At 53.2% G+C, this 18,506-nt stretch overlaps 3 protein-coding genes across 3 annotated transcripts; all 3 read right to left on the bottom strand.

The window, feature by feature from the left end:
• Positions 1 to 1,990: 1,990 nt before the first annotated feature.
• MRS44_014687 (uncharacterized protein) lies at positions 1,991 to 4,257 on the bottom strand (the record flags this gene model as incomplete). The annotated part of the gene is made up of 2 exons (XM_046284658.2): positions 1,991 to 2,553; positions 2,610 to 4,257. The coding sequence occupies 2 exons, from the start codon at positions 4,255 to 4,257 to the stop codon at positions 1,991 to 1,993; spliced, it is 2,211 nt and encodes a 736-aa protein (XP_046127778.1).
• Positions 4,258 to 10,491: 6,234 nt separating this feature from the next.
• On the bottom strand, positions 10,492 to 12,309 carry MRS44_014688 (uncharacterized protein; the record flags this gene model as incomplete). Its single annotated transcript, XM_046278844.2, has 2 exons — positions 10,492 to 11,962; positions 12,089 to 12,309. The coding sequence occupies 2 exons, from the start codon at positions 12,307 to 12,309 to the stop codon at positions 10,492 to 10,494; spliced, it is 1,692 nt and encodes a 563-aa protein (XP_046127780.2).
• Positions 12,310 to 13,863: 1,554 nt separating this feature from the next.
• Positions 13,864 to 17,217, bottom strand: MRS44_014689 (uncharacterized protein; the record flags this gene model as incomplete). Its single annotated transcript, XM_046284662.2, has 4 exons — positions 13,864 to 14,684; positions 14,734 to 15,236; positions 15,290 to 17,047; positions 17,099 to 17,217. The coding sequence occupies 4 exons, from the start codon at positions 17,215 to 17,217 to the stop codon at positions 13,864 to 13,866; spliced, it is 3,201 nt and encodes a 1,066-aa protein (XP_046127781.2).
• Positions 17,218 to 18,506: the final 1,289 nt, after the last annotated feature.

An 18,506-nucleotide genomic window follows, 5' to 3' on the forward strand; every position in this document is an offset into this window, starting at 1 on the left:
AGAATGGAACGTTCCATGATCGCTGCCAACAACCCACCCTTGGGCCAAACCCCTGATCCAACAACGGTCAGGTCCCGGGGCGAGACTCGGCCGAGTGAGCGGCCGAATCGACGATAGAATAGCGGCCATAAATACCGACGGACGCTGCAAGACAATGAATGCCCTTTGTCTTATCCATGCTGAGCTGAGTACCAACATGAGGCGGATGCTATGCAATGCCGCTGGATAAAGCTCCATGTGCCGCCGCCGATTCAGGTCACTGCCCCATGGATGGCGCCGTTTTCCTGTCTCAGTAGAGAGGTCCATGTCACAAGCAGCAGCTCTGATGCCGGCAACCCCTGCCCTGCCTCTCTGCCCTCTGAACCGCGGAGATGGCGCCGCAGTTCCGTTCCCCCTTTGACAGAGCGGCAACTCGTCATTTCAGTGGGCTCATCAGCTCGTCAGATTCCCGAGCGCCACAGGCGGCTCTTGCAGCTGCGTCATGTGAAGGAGGAGACTTGTCGTTGGCCAGTTCCGCCAAGGCTGAGATGAGCAGATGAGGCCAGCCACAGCCCACACTCGCTGCACTGCCAGACCGGCAGGCGGGCGAGCTGAGACATGGCCGGTCTTCGGATCGGGATATATCTTTTGTGACATCACTCCGGCTGACGATTGCTGCAGGTCCGTTCCTTTTCTTTTTCTATTGTAAGCCCGCTCTGACATACATATTGTGCTGTGCTCGATAGTGTGATCTCGGCAGTTGAGTTTGGTTTGCTGACGAGAGCGGTCGAGGCGTGGGATTCCGAGGCCAACGAGGCCAATCAAGCACAACTCGCGACTCACCGCTTGGCACCTCCAGTTGGTTGGTTATCAAAGAGATCGACACTGTTAACTCGAAATGCGAGTGAGCCAACAACCAATCCGCCCAGCCATCTCGAGGTCGAATTAAGGTTGGTTGCGAGGCAGTGCCATCGACTCAGACAAATACCACATTGCAGATCCCTAATCATGACTCGTCTGAAAGTCTGTTCAGTCAATGAATGGGACATCTTCTGGCATCTTGATCGATTTCACGATATCCTACACGGCATATAGCATACAGCATACACCAAGCATCAACATCTCCAATCATAGCAACCCACCCAAAACCCCCCAAACCTAGGCCAGAGAACATGCATCGAATAACAAGTGAGCCTTCCCCCAAAAGGCTGTAGAAGCGAAAGAAGTTAGAGAAGAGAAGAACGGGGGATGTGTAGAAGTGAAGGGAGCAAAAAAGAAGACAAGAGAATAAAAAGAAACATATGAATGAAAAGCCGACATGCAGCCTGAACATATAAAACAGATATGAAAGAAGCTCAAACACCTTGTCTATCCATTTTTGGTATAACCTTTTTCTACTCCCAGAAGCTTACGTGTGGTATGATACGAGTTGATGTGAACAAGAAAAGGAGAAGAAACGAAGGAAGTAAGTAGCCACACAAGAAAAAGAAGTGAGAAGGAGGAAGAAAGGAAGGGAAGGGAGCGCAGCAACAAGCTAAAACTACACGAGCACAAACCGAATCAAATCAAACCGTAATCACAAGTAACCCATGCATGCATGAACCAAATCGAACCAAACCAACCGGCAACACCGTATCCCAGTCCTTTGCCGCTACGTTATCTTTCCCCGGTTATCCGTTATTCCGTGTCCCCTTGTCCCGTCGTGTATTCATTGACAAAGAAACCCCGTGTTTGCCGCCGTGTCTTCGTTGCTGGAGGCGGCTGTCGTACCAATTCCGGGATCCATGGAACCTCTTCCACATCTTTCGTCTTTGGTCTTTCGTGTAAGGTGTTTCGAAACAAGTTGCAAGTCAAGTGTAAAAGCGAGAGAATCCGGCTCATAGCAACGGTCAACTCGACAAAGAAGGGGTGTATGAAGTGAGTAGAACGGTTAGAAGTCGAAGCGAAAGTCGAGGGCTATCGAGGTTAACAACAACGTCGATATTGGTGTGGAGGAGCGATTCGGGTTCAGTTAGGCCACTTCTTCGCCGTCTTTCTCTTCCCTGAACCGCAATCCGCCTTCCACCTTGATCGCGTCCTGAACCCAGGCCGTCTTAGCCACCTTTTCGACGGTCCATCGGCCCCTCGCTCGCTTCAACAATCCTTCCGTAATCTCCATAGCGCCCAAGAGACCCTTCTCCTTGAACTTGGCCTCGTCACCATCGTGGTCAGTGTCGTCTCCAGCGTACTCCACCCATCGCCACTCAACCCTGGCGATGCGGTGGCTGGTGCGGCTGCGCATGCGGTGCGCGTCACTCATACCTGGATGGGGATCAAAGGGTAGTCGAGCCTCGAGGAGAGCGTAGAGCAGTACTCCGAGGGACCAAGCATCAGTTGCTCGCCCGTCGTAGGGCTGGCCCATGATAACTTCGGGTGCTGCGTAGTCGTCGGATCCGCATCGGGTTTCGAGCTTCTCATCGTCGGCAATACGTCGTGAGAGGCCCAGATCGGTTAGGATGACAACTGAGTGAGGATAAGTCGCCCAGTCAATTGATGGATCTGCGAGTTCAGAAGGAGTGAGGTTCACAAGCACATCTGGAAGTATGTGAGTTTTGGTCATTGCATCTCATATCATGGGTTGGGGAACCTACTCTCGAGCTTGATATCTCTGTGCACAATTCTCCTTTCGTGAAGATAGCTCACAGCGCCAACCAACTCGGCAAAGATTCTCCGCATCAGCGGTTCCTTGAGGACGGAGCGATGGGTGGTCGCAACATCAAAGAGATCGCCTCCAGGGCAGTAGCTCAAGACGAGAATTGCCCGCGTAGGTTCAATGCTCCAAGCCTTGAGGTCGACCAGAGAGGGATGGTGGATCGATTGCATAATCTCGAGCTCCCGCTTCAGGCTCATCTCAACCCGCTCTTCGCTGGCGCCGCCCTTGGGCCCATGCTCACACACCTTGACAGCAACTAGTGTCTTGCGGTCAAGGCTCTGCTCGGGTTTCGGTGTAAGCCGTCCATGGTCGACTTCGGGAGAATCCTCGTCAGGTTCTATCTGACTTGTGGCCAACATGACCCTACTAAAGGTTCCTTGGCCAAGTAGTCGTACAGCCCTCCATCGACGACGCTTCCTATCCTGACGCCCAAAGGCCTCGAAGTATTCGAAACTGGGCCCTTTAGGCTTGCTGGTGCCATCGGCAGAGTCTCGCGAGGACTCGCTCGGGGGAGGAGTGGGTGGTTGAGCAACAGAAGGTGTGAGGCCACGAGACTGGGCGAGGTTGAGCTCTCGGCGGATATGAGGTTCAAGAGGATGTTCCGAAGCTTCAATCTTAGGGTGGGTTCCAGATACAGAAATTTGTCTCTTGGGGATACCCATAGGGTCAGGGATGTATTCACTGACACTTCGGTTTCGAGTATGAGGGTGTCGGGGTTGGCTGGTCGTGGTCTGTGTCGGTACATGCTCACCGGGCTCAAGAGTCGAGTAGATTTTACGCTTGGCGCCGTTGGCAAGGGCGGCGTCGATGGATTCGCCGTTGCTGGTGACGAGGACAGAGCCTTCTCCGACACTTTTGAGGCGGAGCTGCGGAGGTGACGCAGAACCCGCGCTCAGCCTCTTCCAGGGTCCAGGGGAGTCGCCCGACATCAGGGGACTCGGGAGCGGAGTGACGTCGCCCATGGCAGATATAATAGGGCTGGGAACCAAGCTGCTGGTCCCACTGGCGGTGCCGATACTATTGGCCAAGGCCTGTTTGAGGCTCGGTGTTCTTGAGATGGGGCGCAAGCTACTGGCCGAAGCCCTGTGGTTCAGCGTCAAAGAACCACGCGAGGACGAGCTACCGTTGCCATTGAAAGATTCGCGTCTGGTTGGGGTTGAAGGAAAAGCAGGAAAGTCTGTTGAGATGCGTAGTGATCCCAGAGGACTATGAGAGCGTCTGGCAGCGGGTGAAGAGAAGTCTGGAGTCAAGGCAGCGAGCTGAGGGGGCGGCAGTTCGCCCTGCTGGATCGGGGGAGATGGCGCTATTGTATTGGCACGGAAGTGGGCGAGAGGCGGCGTTGTGACAGATACATCTGGGAGCGTAAAGGAAGCCAAAGGACTAGTGGACAGCACGGCATATGCGTGGTCGTGACGACGGGAGGCGGGCGCAAGGGAGGCGGCAGCGGGAGCGGGAGCAGAGACGGGAACGGGGATAGGGCGAGACCTCAAGGCATCACGGCCCCGATGCGAGTTGTCTGAAGAGTCGCGGTTGTTGGTGTCGATGGGCAGGGCCGTCGTATTTCGGGGGGCGTAGGGCGTGTTCATGGCTCCGCGGTGGGCGTCGGGTCGTCGGAGTCGCTTGGAACCAGGCAAAGGTCAAGCGGGACAGACGAGGCCGCAGTCAAGCAGTCGTCGTCGGGGTGAGAGGTTTCGAGAAGCCGACTATGGTGTGAGTGACGGGATTAGCCTCTTTCCAAGAAGGGGAACCTAGGGACAGAGGATGGACTCGGTTATCTGAGTCGAGGTGGGGTGACGAGTCTTGATATCAAGGCCTCTCCAGTCAGTCGGGAGCAGTTACACTGACGTACCTTGGCACAAGGAAACCGCTAGTGTTGGGCCAAGGGAGCACAAGTGCGAAGGAATGGCGTGGCGTATGGGTACGTCGATGGTTGGCGAGACGAAGGAGGGAGGGAAGAAGGAGAGGGAGAAGAGAAATCGACCGAGGGCTCTTCTATAACGCGAACATGAGAGGCGAATCGATCGAAGAGAGGATGGCTGGAGGGTGAGAGGAGAGGATGTGAAGCGGGCTCCGTGTGGCAGTCGCTCAGAAGAGAGCGAAAGTGGGTGGGAGAAGAAAGAGAGAGAAGAGGAGAAGCCAAAGGGGAAGAAGAAGCCAAGATCGACGTCGTTGGTCGAGTAGAGATCAAGGATGGTTGGATGAGATGGGATCGTGGGTCCAAGCCTTTGGGTTAGACTAGACTCTGGCAGTAGCAATAGTATCTGTAGGTAGGTAGTAGGCTGGCTGGCTGTAGGCAGGAGCAAGGGCGCGACTGCACTATCGGGCGGGTCCTTCCCTTTTTCTCTCCAGCCAGCTGTGACTCTTGCCGTCTGGTCTTTCGTGCCCCGAACCTGGAACGATGCCGAGTCCACTCTTTCCTTCCAAATGACCTCCAGCGACTGACCTCTAGTGACCCTTCAGTGGTTCCTTCCCTTGTAAGTTGCGACGGCGGGCGGAAAAACTGGGGCCGTCCGACTCGATAGTTTGGTACCCTTGCACGCCTGGCGAGGCGAGGATGGTACCTGCCTCGGCTTCTGTACGTACAAGCTGCTGTTGTTGTGTCCTGACTGGAGGGAGCCAAGACGGTTGGTGGTTGGTTGGGGGGGGGGGAAGGAGCGGGAGAGGCAAGTTGAGTTTGTGCTGGACGCGAACCTTGAGCAAGACTTGGCGTTGAGTGTGGGAAAAACTGCCTGAGGCGTTGAGTGCGATAAGGGAATAATTAGAGGAAGGGAAAGGGAAAGAAGATTAAAGTAATTTGTTCGGAAACGAGAAAGCGGAGAAACGGGTGGTTGCTCAGCTGTGAACGGCTTCACAGAAGGGTACACCCCCAAAACAAAAGCAAGCCAGGGGGAGGATGTCAGGTACCCCAGGGCAAGGAAGATGCGATGCGCTGTAGAACTGGGCAACGATGGGGAATGTAATGCGGAAATGGTCTCGTGCAGGGACAATTTGCGATGTGGTCGTCCCTCTACGAGACGAGGTGGCCCGAGACGAGATGGTATGTTTCGCTGGGCGTGGCGTGTTGATGGGCGAGAGCAGCAGCGCCAAAGGAGAGACCCAGGAGGGCCAGGAGGAAAAAAGATGGTCACGCTGTGCCGTGCATGGACGGGGTGTAATTTCCTTGGGCGGCGCGTGAGGTGTCTCTTTCGTCTTTATCTGCGAGACCCAAGGACTCTGTCGATTAATTGATTCTCGATGGAAATGAATGAATGATTCATGGAAACGTTGTTGCGCGGGGGGACGGAGAGAGGCTCGAGATATTAACCTTGTCATCATGGGGCGGCATCAAGCTTCCCGCACGCGCATGCGATGAGGGATGCTATGCGCACGCACACACAAAGACGACCAACATGAATGCTACTTTCTACTCTGATGGACTCGGTCGGCGACAAAGACACGGACAAGGGACAAGTCTTGGGTCTCGTTTCGCCAAGGTTGTCATCCAAGGTAGGGCGGAACACTGTCATTTCTTGTCCCGTTGAACGAGTGAGTCTTTATGACTGTCTGTCTGTCTGTCCATCTCCTGCAAGGCAAGGCAAGGTAGGTTGCAGGTAACGTCGGTTCCATTGCTTGGCCCTCTTGCTTCGTTACACCTGCACCTGCACCACCAATGGATCCAACCATCCCATCCAATCCAACCATTCGATCCATGGCCCTTGTCCCATTGTGGCATCCCGAAGCCCAATTGCTGGGGGTCCGGTCCCAGATCCATTATCAAGCGAAACACGCCCGGCTTCACATCTGGAACGCACAAACTGAGCGCTATGCAACCGAGTTGCTGCGGCAAAGAGGGAACATCATAGGTAATATCTTAGAGTCTTGGTGGACTCTCACAAAGCTAGAGTTGAATGTTCCCCCAACTCAATACTACCTTGTTCCCTCTCCCCCTTTGTTTTTTTTTTCTCCAACTCTCAAACCCCTGCCCTCCCAAACCCGTCCCTCTGGGCCAGAAATGCATCATCTCGGCCCCTCCCTCTCTCCCCATCCCCACCGCAGCCCACTGACTGCCGCTGCACCCAAGCCCACCAGGGCGGGCCACTAGGAGCCCTACAATCGCCCACCCGCGGCGGGCTTCCCTGCTCCATTCCTGCGCGTCCTGCGATCGTCTTCACTCTCTGTTTTTTTTTTTTCCAATCTTGCTGACTGGTCGCTGTTGATGACGTTGATGCCCCCAGGCACAGAAATCATCATGTGCCGTCTCTGCCGCCGATGTCATCGCCGTCAATCTCCCGTGCCTTCCGCTCCGGCCCTCCGGCCTCCCCGACTCCCGTCCCGGCTGGGGTCTCGGGACAACCTCACCCTGGCAGGCAGGAAATCCCAATTGGGCAGTAACATTCATTTATGCCCAGATACGGACTCCGCGGGCCGTATCGTGACTATTGCCTTGAGCGGCAATCAATACTTCTGCTGCCAAGCGAAGCCGGGGTATGGATCGCATCATGGCATGCATGGTCGGCCGTCAAGTGCTTCACGCTGCAACACAAAGAAACAAGATCCCGCCAAACCACTCGCGTCACCGAGCGCTCATCCCTTCCCATCTTTTCCCGCATGGCAGAAAACTCTTTTTTGGCGCCTTCGAAGCCTGCTGGGCACTGCATCTTGTCCTCTACCTCGACCACATGGCCCATCCGGCGACTTCATTGGCTCACCACTTCGATGCACACATCTCACTTCAGGCAAAAGACATGCTGAAGGGTGGCATCATGTGCTAAACCCCGTGACATTGTCTTGGATAGTCGGCACCGTCTTGAATAAACATTGGCTAGCTTGTCTTGACATGTCGCCGATGCCAAAGGCTAATCTGGAGGCTGGTGATGGGACGGCTCGAAGTGTAACTGACACTGTTAGGCCGATACTCGTAAACTGTCCAGCTAGAAAGCGTCGCATCCTGGTCTTCCGGATAGGCCGAGAGATCTTGCTGTTAATAGCTTGATATCCCGGATTGACAAACCCCAACCTCGCCATCACGTCTTGTGTGACTCGGACGGCTTGGTCTCGATTAGCGGCGTCTAACGTGCAAGCCTCAGCATGGAATGTCTCACCCTCCCGCCACAGATAAACCTCGATCTCAATCTTGGCTTCTTATCAATCTCATCAATTGGGGCTCTTCGGTTGCGCCGAGCCTTGATAATGGCAGGCTTCCTAACTATGCCTCCACTATATGATGCGCAAGTATACGGTGATCATGCAGCCTTCCGCAACCTAATCATGCAGAAACCTGCTTCACTCGTGACAATTACCTCTAGAGAAGACATTGCTCCCGAAATGACCGTGATTAGTTCGTGTCTCAATAGTGACAGCGTCCAAGTCCTGATGCACATCTAGAAATGGGTCAGTAGTTCTTCTGGCTACAAGTGTCAAGATGTTCGTTTATGCAATCCGTCTCTTGCCGTCGCCGTTTGGGAAGCGTGCCATTCACACTTGACGAGTTTAATAAGCCGATCTAGACCCGTTCCGAACTGCCATCAAGCTTACAAGTATGAGCTTGAGTGACCCGACGGCGGGCTAGACTGTCGTTTCCATTCGCGTGACATAAAGCTTGGGTTTGCTCACCTCATAAGGAATAAAGACCGTGTGCATATGCTACAGCATCATCCCGCAAGAAGTAGGCTGTTTACTGTCCACGAACTACTTCTCGTCAGCTGTCACACCTATTGTCCCCAGCAAGGCACAGAACTCGGCTCTACCGATTCAGCCATCTTATAAAATGATCGCGATAAGGAGCCAGAGTCGAGGATTGGCGTCCCTGCCATGGATTTATACGTAGGTACCTACATATCTGGTTGCTGTACTGCATTGATATGATGCTTGTTTTTTGCGCACCACGAATGCATGGTTATTATGTCCAGCACTCCGTCTCTGTGAGAGGAGGATCAACTCTCACAATACTACACCAGCCCTTGAGTCTAGTGGACATTAGTATCTGGGTAGTTGCACAGATGGCATGGTCGATATGCGAGTTGATCTACTTTGGGCATCCTGCGTGACGCTGTGTTTCAAGGCAGTCCGCCCGTGTTAGATCTCTAGAGGAAGCGCAAAGAGTTAATTATTTGGTGTTACGATGCGGCCTTGAGACGAGAATGAAAGACGATGTTCTTGGTTGCTGTGTTGCACACGTTCTCCGTCTCCATGAGAAGGAACGCGACTGAGCTCACGGCAATCACGACTCAATCTCAAGGCTGACTTATGGTGGAATCCAAGAACGAGGACTAAGCCATACAGGTGCCATCGAGACTCTGGGCTCAATCTCACTTTCAGGTTACTTGTGAGACTCGCTGCGAGATGTATAAGGATGGGTCAATTGTGTGTTCGGAACAACCCCAAGTCAAATCAAGGGGCAGGGAAAGGGGTGATGGACGATTCCATCAAGCAGAGACGGTAACACGCCCTCAAGATACTATTGAGCTGGGCGCTTCTCTTCTCAGAGATGGAGAGTTTGTTGAGCACAGTAGCAAAAGCACAATCGTCAACATCCTATTGGCAATTAACTTGGTACAATGCGATACGCTTCTCGTGCTTGCGCTCGTTATAACCAACAGGCCTGGTTGTAACTACCACACCTTCTACATAACCGTCTCGTCTTTGTTATAACTACAATGTTTGGGTTATAACCACGGCACTTCGGTTATAAGCGCCATGTCTCATTCATCGTTGTGAAGTATCATGACGGCTCTCGAGAGGGCATCGGTCACATTGACAAAGAATCCAGCTATTAGTATATTCTGGCGCTGGCCCCCATGCTATAAAACATCGCAAAGGCCTCAGTGATAGCTAGGTTACTATCAGCATGCTTCATAACTGCCATATCTTAGTAATAACCACCGCATCTTGGTCATCACCGTCGCGTCCGGGTTATAACCTAATAAGCCAAGGTTATAGTCTTGATGCCCAGTCACGACTATGTTATAACTGCTATACCTGAGTGATAACCATCGTGTCTTGGTTATAACTCTTCTACCCTGGTTATAACCGTTATGTCTTGAACGCGTACCACGGCCACACGCCCCTCTCCAAGCCTGACCCGACAGACCAGCTTCGTCAGGAACACCTCAGACCATCCAGCAGTACGGTCGCGTGCTGCAAGACGCATGTGCGGCTTACAAGATGGCAGCATAAATACATGTCGTCTCAATTGGTGACCAACCTCGTGTTCAGTCGGCAACTACACCTCTCTACCTGCATGAGAAGAGTACCTTTGGAGATCATCCTCCGTCAGTCAGGCGAATCACGACACCAAAGGATCCATCGACACATCTCAAAATAGACAATTCAAAGTCATTATTCGACCACGGCATCTGTCTAATCTCTCTCCTGTCCGCTCTCTTGCAGACAACGGTCCGATTCCTTCAAACAAGAGAACAAGTGGCAAAAAATACAGGACCGCAATATGATGCCTCTTTAGTCCAAAGCTGAGGAATCAAAGCCTCCTTCACGCAGGGGCCATGTTGATCCTCTGGTCCGTATTTTCCTTTCAGCTCTGTGGCTGTGTAGGTTCCCCAACGCTCTCTTTTTTGTTCTCTCATCCGTGTGTTTGCTGACCTTTCGTGTTTCTCTTCGTCCCTGTTCGGGATGGTCGTGTTTCCTTGGCGTAATACATAATAATCCGTTCGTGGTCGCGTCACGGCTTCAACAGCCGCCCCAAGTATATACAAGAAAAACAGGGTAAATCGCCTCGTCGAAGAAAATCCATGAATTTCTTTCAAAACAACATGTTGTAATATGTGATGAATAAGCGGGCCACGCAAGCGAAGCGAGCTGGCTAGCTATGTAAGCTGCAAGCATCAGGTCAAGCTTATTAGAGGTCTCCCATTTGGTACCGCGTCACCCTGGCCCCATAACCAATCAGGGGTCTGCTGACCGGAGCAGCTGGAACCGTCGAGGGGGCTGAGCAAAGCGGTAGATACCTCGGGCTGGTCGTTGGTCTTGTCCATTGGGTAGGGGAGGCTTGCAAAGGTGCTCGAGTCCTTTGCGAATGATGATAATCGGCCCAGGCGATAGTGATGTAACCGCCGCGCCTCCTCAAGGTCCCCCTGCTTGTGCAGTGCCGTCTCTAGGTTGGCGAGGCATGTCTCGAGTAAGCGCTCGTCCCCGTCGGGTGTGCCTAGGAGTCGCATTGCTTCTCGGTACCAGTGGACAGCAGAGGGAAGGTCTCCCATGCGGTAGCTGTAGTTGCCCAGCTGGATGTCCACCACTGCCTGTTGGTCATCGTCCATGTCGTATTCTTTGAGGGTCTGGAGGCATTGAATGGCCTCGTCATTCCTGCCTTCAGCGCTCTTCACTGTGCACTGGATGGTGGTTTGGGTAATCGCAATCTCGGATAGCCAGCTGTGACGTTTCCCAGTCGCATCCATCTTTGCTCGATATCGCGTGGCCACTTCTAATGACTCGGCCTCTTTGTTGTTGCTGACCAGACAGTCAATATGGTCGCCGTATAATGTTGTAGTCAATAAATTTGCTGGTCCTATTCGTTCCTCCAGGTCTGGCACGAGGGAAGCGTAGAGTCGTGTCGCAAGCTCGTAGAATTCCGAGAACTCTTGGGATCCTAGAATCTGCCATATCCGGGACATTGGGTTGTTTTGACCGAGAATGACGGGCACCATTCCAGCGACGTAGCTCATGACGAGCTTGGTGAGGTCCTTTTGGTGATGTCGATTGAGGTACCATACGAGGCAGATTGTGCGAACGACAAAGATGGGGCTCTCTGAGCCTATCAACACCCTGAGTGACTCAAAGGCCGGGCTCAGGACCTGTGTGATGGATACATCGTCATACCGCATCATGGATCGGTTGACGAGGCTAAATAGTGTTATGACGCGCTCGAATAGCTCTTCGCCCTGGTCCGTCGATTTCCGGCTGACGCAGTAGACGTTGTGTTCGTGTTTCCAGGCGCCGCTGGAAAAGGACGCATCGACGTAATTTCTAAACAGGCCCAGGACCTGCTCGACGCGGAGCGTCTCCGGAGGCGGTGGTAATGACGGGCTCGGGGCGGGTGATGGTGTTCGGCAGTTGACCTCTATGTGAGTATTGACGTTGGGCAGCTCGCCAGCACGGAAGCGAGCTACCAGTCCTGGATTCCGTCGGATGTAGCGATTAATGTTGTCGAGATCGACCTTTTGACCTCGGATGGTGAACTCGGAGGCCTTGCCTTGGGCATCTCGCTCCGTCTTGATGATGAGGATGGCCAGGACCTCGTCGCTCTTGAGCTTCTTGTCGAGCCCCCACTTCCATATCCTCGACTTGTACATCTTGACGCTGGAAGGGAGGTCAGCCAGTCAATCCAATGCAATTTACCGTGAGTACGGATAGAATAGCAAGCAAGACCCGGCCGATGAGGGTCACGTAGAAGCAAGCAAGCAAGGAAAGAAGGCGTTGACGCACGTCGCGGTGAAGCCGTGTTCACGCTGGAGGATCTCCATGACCTCTTTGAGCGGGCGCTTCTCCTCCTGATACAGGCGGGTGATGATGGGCCTCTTCTTCTCCCACTCTGAACTCGGAATCCGTTTCCCGGGAGCAGAGCGCGGTGTGCTCATGTCGGTATCGTCAGAGTCTCCCGGAGTCGGCCTGCGCCTCGCCGAGAAGACGGTGGAGGAAGACATCATTGGGGGCTAGAGCATTGCCCTCAGTAAGCAAGAGGATTTGAAGGCGCAGGGATAGAAGGGGATTATAAAGGCTGAGTAGCTGTTGTTGCTGCTTATCAGATGAGGTGGATTGCTGCGACCACCAAGAAGGATCCGTTACCGGGTCTGAAGCTGAATGAATAAGGGCGAGGGAGGGGGAACGTCATATAATACGAGGATGAAGGAAGCATGAAGGAAAAAGGACTCGATGACCCAGCAAAAGTGCGACCATGACCCAATAAGCTTGGTCGCCTTGACGCCTAGAGACAGGGACCCTGTTCCTCCAGCCTCAGCCCGGCGAGGCAGCCGGAAGGGCTCTCTGCAGACTGCCCCTCCATCATGGATGGATGGACCCATCCTGGCACAACGAGGACGATCAGCTGGGGTGGGGGCCGTTTTTGCTGCTGCTGCTGCTGTTGTTGTTGTTGTTGTCTCGCGAGGTAATGCATCTGGGCCGGGTCTGGCAAGTCTGGGTCCATCTGCATCGACAGATCTCAAGAGACAACTCAACGTGGATCCAATGTTGACATCCAAGTTGCATTGTCCATTGGGCCGACATTAGACATGCTGTACTGATGCTCCGTCGCTCCGTCCCCGTCCCTGGCGCGTCTTACATGTTCAAGGTGAGTGGAGGGAATGAATGATGGATGACTGCCGAGAAAGAGGCCCATCCATCCATCCATCCTCAATCTCATCTCTCAGGACATGTTTCAGCGCCCGTGCTATAGCGTGCTCTGGGCCATTCAGCCCTATGGCGAGTCACGCATTTCCTTCCGCACCAACGTCCCCTGCGGCTGCAGCAAAAGTGCCCGTCCACGACCCGACTGCGGGCGACTCGGTGGAGGCCCATGGGCCATGGCGCGGTGGAGATGGCGGAGCTGGTACCCGACCGACGGACTTGACGAGACTGGACAGGGTTCTTCTCCGTGCCATACCCTCCTTGAAGCTCTGTCTGGTGTCTTTTCCCGCCGACTTTCAGTGCGTCATGTCATGTCTTCAACGTCTCTAGGCGCCGCAGCTTCAGGTTCCCTCCCCCTCCCTCCGTCCAATCCAATCCATAGCTCCCGTTCTCCTCCCGCGCGGGCGCTCTAGACTCGGACCGTCGATGGCGTCAGGCAACAGAAACCTTGAGGTCACTTGCATGTGGCAATCGAAGCTAGAGCTCCAATCCAAAGCTAAAAAGGCCTGTGAAATGTATCAATTCGAAATGCCTACCTGCAGGCAGATTGTGATCCTTGTCTCTCACCCCCAGGTCTCCCCAACTTTTGTCAGTAGCTTTGGGACAATGTCCTTAGTTCCGGGGCAGTGCTCAAGCTAGCCTCTTGCATTGAGGCCACCAACGTGAATGCGTCGCATTGAAAGAATTGACGTCTTGGCTGTACCGGCTGTCCAAGATATTGCCAAAAATCGACAAGAAAAACACACAATCGCTGTGTATTCATAACGCATCTAGCGCTAGATGCCCCAAAATTATCTTCCTAGAACGCCCAAGGGTATACCCAATCATTACATAAATCGTTATTCCATCGATCTCTTTCATCGACGGGCTCTTGAAGGATTGTATTTGCAGCGGTCCTCCTCATGCCGCTGTCGGTACCAGTATGAGCTGAGCGACTTGGTGCATCCCAAAGTTTGATAGCTGCAAGGATATGTCGACTTTTCTCCAAACCGACATCCCTCCCTGATGTGTTTGTTACGGTTGCTCACACTCGAAAATGTCTTTTCACACTGAGGGCAGCTGGGCTTCCTCTTGGTCGTAGTCGTGGTCGTTGGGGGCGTCATGGCAGCGGATGAGTCGCTGACCGGCAAAGGAGACTCCAGATGTTGAGTCTCCTGGCTCTGAGGTTCCTGCGTTTGAGCTTGGAAATCAAGGTCATAACTCCCAAAGGCTTGGGGGTCAACAGCCAGAAATTCGGGGTCCTGGAAGTCAAGGAAACCAAGGCCTTGGAAGTCGAGGTCGTCCGGTGTCTCGCCTAAACCCAAGGTATCCAACGTTTCCGCCGGCGGCAAGACAGTAGTCGCCGCCGTCATCGCCGGTGGCGCACCTGAGATGGAACTTGTAATGGCCATGGTGGAGTCCGTTGGCGAGCGAAACCCTGCTAGGCTTGCCAAATTCGATGTCATGGGGGTCATCGACGGCAGCCGAGTCCGCTTCTCACTAGCCTTCCGCATCTCCAGTATGTACCGGCTTACAGAGTTCTTGACAGGTGAGTCCATGCCAATGCCGGAATCATACGAGAACTCGTCCTCAGACTTCAGGCTAAGAAATTCTTCCACCATCGCGCGGGATTGGTTATCAACTGAGAGTGGCGATGCAACAGACTGCGGCTGGTCATCTTCCAGGGTATGCTGAGTCGCTACCCAATTGTTAGTGTCATCAGTGAAAGAGAAGGGCTTGAGACTTACACGATGCTGCTGCGAGAAATACTGTAAAGGCCACCGATTCAAGTAATATGGCCACGCTGGCATGAACAGGCTTTCTGTCTGATGATTCGGGAAGTATTGAGTCTTTGTGATAAGCTGGCGCATCAAAGAAATCCTCGATGCGGATAGACGTCTTCCAAAACCCCTCTAGCTCAGGAGATTGAGGCCGATCATCCTGCAAATCCTCGACGCTTTGTGGAGTGCTATTTTCTTGAATTCGCTTGAGGCGCCTCGGATGTCTCTCGTGAGTCTTCATCTGTCGCTGAATCGACTCCAACCGAATGCCACGCGACACTGTCCTAGTTGGCTCCAAGGTTTTACAAGAGACGAGCTCCCTTATCATGTTGCCAAATCCAGGTTTGTAAGTGTTCGAAATTGAGATGGGAATGGTGTCGATGTTCCAAGCAGCGCAAGCAATCTTGTCAAACAAGGCCATTTCAACTTGAGTGAGACCGCTCTTCCAGCGCCACAGATCGGCGACAAATCTGAATACAGTGTTAGTAAAAAGACAAAGAAATTGAGTAAGAAAGGTTCGCACTGAGATATAAGGACTTCCTCCTGAGAAATTTGGCAGACCAGAGCATCCGCCACCAGGAGGCTGGCGAGAGTCTCGGCGAGGCCACAGGGTGCTAGGTTATTCATGATCTTGCGAAGAGACTCGAGTCCCAATTTCCAGGCACTATGAGTATCGGTACATCGACTCGATATCTCTAGATACTCGTGTTGGTTGATGCAGTTACCGCAGATACTGCCCACGATCTGACACCGCCGTTCAAGCCGTACCAGAGAGGCGCGCCCAGACTTGTGACGCTTTCTGTAGCTCTTGGTGTGGCCTATGAATAGAGGGACATCACTAGGCCATGCAGGTATCGGTAGCGGCTTATCCATCTGACCGAAGCTATGCGGACTGGCGAGCGTAGAGACACAGAGCCCAGTTGGTGACGGCAAAGCGGGAGAGAAGGCTGAAAGTGGGTTCATGACTTCTTCGACTGGGGTAGGCAGACTTGAGTACGTGGCAGGCGTGAAGACGGAAGCAGTAGCCATCGCGGGAGAGTCAGTTGCAGTAATGGATGCAAAACTCTCCCATGGTGGTTGAGCCTCAAGACCCCAACTATACGCCGCGTAGCTGATACTAGATAGACTCGCATCTCCAATAGGTGATAGAGGAACTGGTGACGAGTTGATCCAGGACAAGTCCTGCTGTGGCAGCTCAAGAAGCCTTTCCGATAGACTCTGTGGGGGATACCTGTTCACCATCGGGCCATACCCAGCCTTCATCTGGGGAGTCTCGCTGAGAGTCTGCATGATAGTCGGCAACCCCACCTCGGCGGCAAGGTGGACGGCCTGTGTCATGCGTCCACAGTATATGGGAGACTGTTTGAACATCTGGATCATATCGGAGCGATTCCATAGGACTGCAGCCAGGAGCGGTGTTAAGACGCGGTCAACGCCCGCTTCAAGGTCGTCCGCAATGTACCCTTCAAAGGTTGTTTCTTCAACCACCATGGCTTGAACTGTAGGGTAATGGCCGAGACGAATAGCGACACAAAACGGGTCGTATGTTATGTCGGGGTAGTCAGGATCAGGCACATCCACTGCCGTCGGTCTTGTGCGATCGATGAGATCCAGCAGATACTGGTAAATATCGAAGAAGTCCTTGTCGAGGAGTTGCCGAAGGAGATCAGAGTTGAAAAACACCTCGATCTCTCTGGACCTAAGGAGGGGCTCGCAGAATGCGACAAGATCACCAAGGTTGCCCTCCATCGCAAGCTGGTAAATCCTGTAATTCTGGCTTTTCAGGTATTCTTCCTTTTGGTGTTCAGATGATTGGCCGATACGGTGGCAGATCTCCAGATCAGCCAAGCCAAGGTCAATGCATCTCTCGCGGATGGCATGGATGTGGGTGCTGGAGAGAATGCCCTCCTCTCGCAGAGATGCGAGGTCGAGGCCATCGTAGAGGGCACGCTCTAACAGGAGGTCGTTGACCAGCAATTCCATTTCCTTGGTCGTATCGCTATAAGGCTCCCACATGGACAAGCAGGCAGCCTCGGCCTTCAAGTCAGCATAGTGCTTGACAACTGTGTTGAAGTCAAGGGCTAGCTCAAATGGTTTGACCTTGACCTCGGGAATGGCGCGTGCAATCGCGCGCTTCAGATCTCTTCCATGCACGGCTATCGTAGTCGTCTTTGTAACCCTATTCTTCTCAACTATGAAAGCGAGAGCGGGCATGTCGCATCGTGAACCGACTGTGACATACTTGCCAGAGCCGGAGGACACGGCTTGGTAGATGTGGCCACTGACTTGTTAGCATTGAGGAGGAAGCCCTGGGAGAACCTAGCCTCTATACTTTTGAAAAATTTCGATATAGCCCATGTACGGTCCCTCATCTTCTGGAAAAGGGCGAGTCCCACGAGCCGCCCCTCCGAGGCGGCTTCTCTTGAGAGGGATATCGATGGGGTCGGACATGGCTGGGCTCAGCCTGTGCCACCAGCACTAACAAAAGGCGCTGGAGGAAGGGGTCTGCAAGCGCGTCGTCTTTCAACCAGGAGGACCATGGCCCTAGGCCTCAAAAAAACCGACGTAACAATATTGTGATGGTGTAATCTTTCCTGGTGCAAGCTGGATGAAATGAAGTGGAAGAATGGGAGCTGGGTTTGAAGGCTCGGGTTTGAGCGGGGAAGAAGGTCCGACCGAGAGAATTTAGGAATCGGCCCCAAGTCATGCGGGCCCTGCAAACACATGGGTGAGACGACGAGTGACAATGACTGCAGAATGGTTCGCGAGGCATCCAAGAACCCAAATAGAGTAAATATGGGAAATCTTGGATATCATCTTCTCTGCGTCAATCGTTATCCTATATCTCTGCTATGCGCAACTTCGATTCTCTCCCGCTACAGGAAGGGCATTGTCTTTTGTACCCAGAGTTGTACCAGTAGACGCCCGAGTCCCAGAGTGAATAATCGGTGTCGGTCCAGTCCTGTGTACTCATCTTCTGCAGAACGTCGCTCCAATATCCCTTTCGTTTTGGGTGATATCTGTTGCAATCGAGACACCAGCTCCAGGCGCGACTCACCCGACCCCGAGAATCAACAGGCCGGAACCGCTGTAGCAAATCCTCCGTCAGGGAGCACGAGCATCTGTTTTCCTTGGGATTTGGTGGTTCTGAGCTCCAGCGGGAGACGTGATGATCGTGATCAGGCACTCGTAGATGAAACAGTTTGGAGGCAGCGAGCATCCTCTTACAGGACAACGCAAGCATGACTCGGTCGATGGGCTGGGCATGCTGGGAGATTTGTACAAGTATCTCAGGGGGAAGCTTGAAAAGTAAACACGAGCTGGAATCAGTCTGGCCAGATAGCTAGCGATACATGGTAAGCCTTGAGCAGGAGGAAGGGGAGTAGAAACACGCACAGCTGGAGGGATTCTGAAAGGAACCATATATGACCATGTTGCTGGTTCCTGCGGCCTTGATCTGTTCCGAAGCTGAGGTGGCATTTGTGAGATAGATTGATGAAAGGACCAGTATTGTTGCATTGAAACCCCAGAAGTTATGTGGTGACGATGAGATGGAGTTGTGAGCTTGTCGCTGAGGTCATGACGCCTCAGGACGCCTCAGGACGCAACTGAAAAGGTGCCCACTAAGGCACCTTCTGAATGATCCCCTAGGACCCAGAGATGGATGTTTCGAGACTGAACACCGAAAACAAGACTAATTATAGATAAACATGACTCCCTTCTATGAACTTCTGGACAAC

Source organism: Fusarium solani (genome assembly GCF_023522795.1).
Source record: "Fusarium solani strain SB1 chromosome Unknown bctg00000010, whole genome shotgun sequence".
NCBI classification, from domain to species: Eukaryota; Fungi; Ascomycota; class Sordariomycetes; order Hypocreales; family Nectriaceae; genus Fusarium; species Fusarium solani.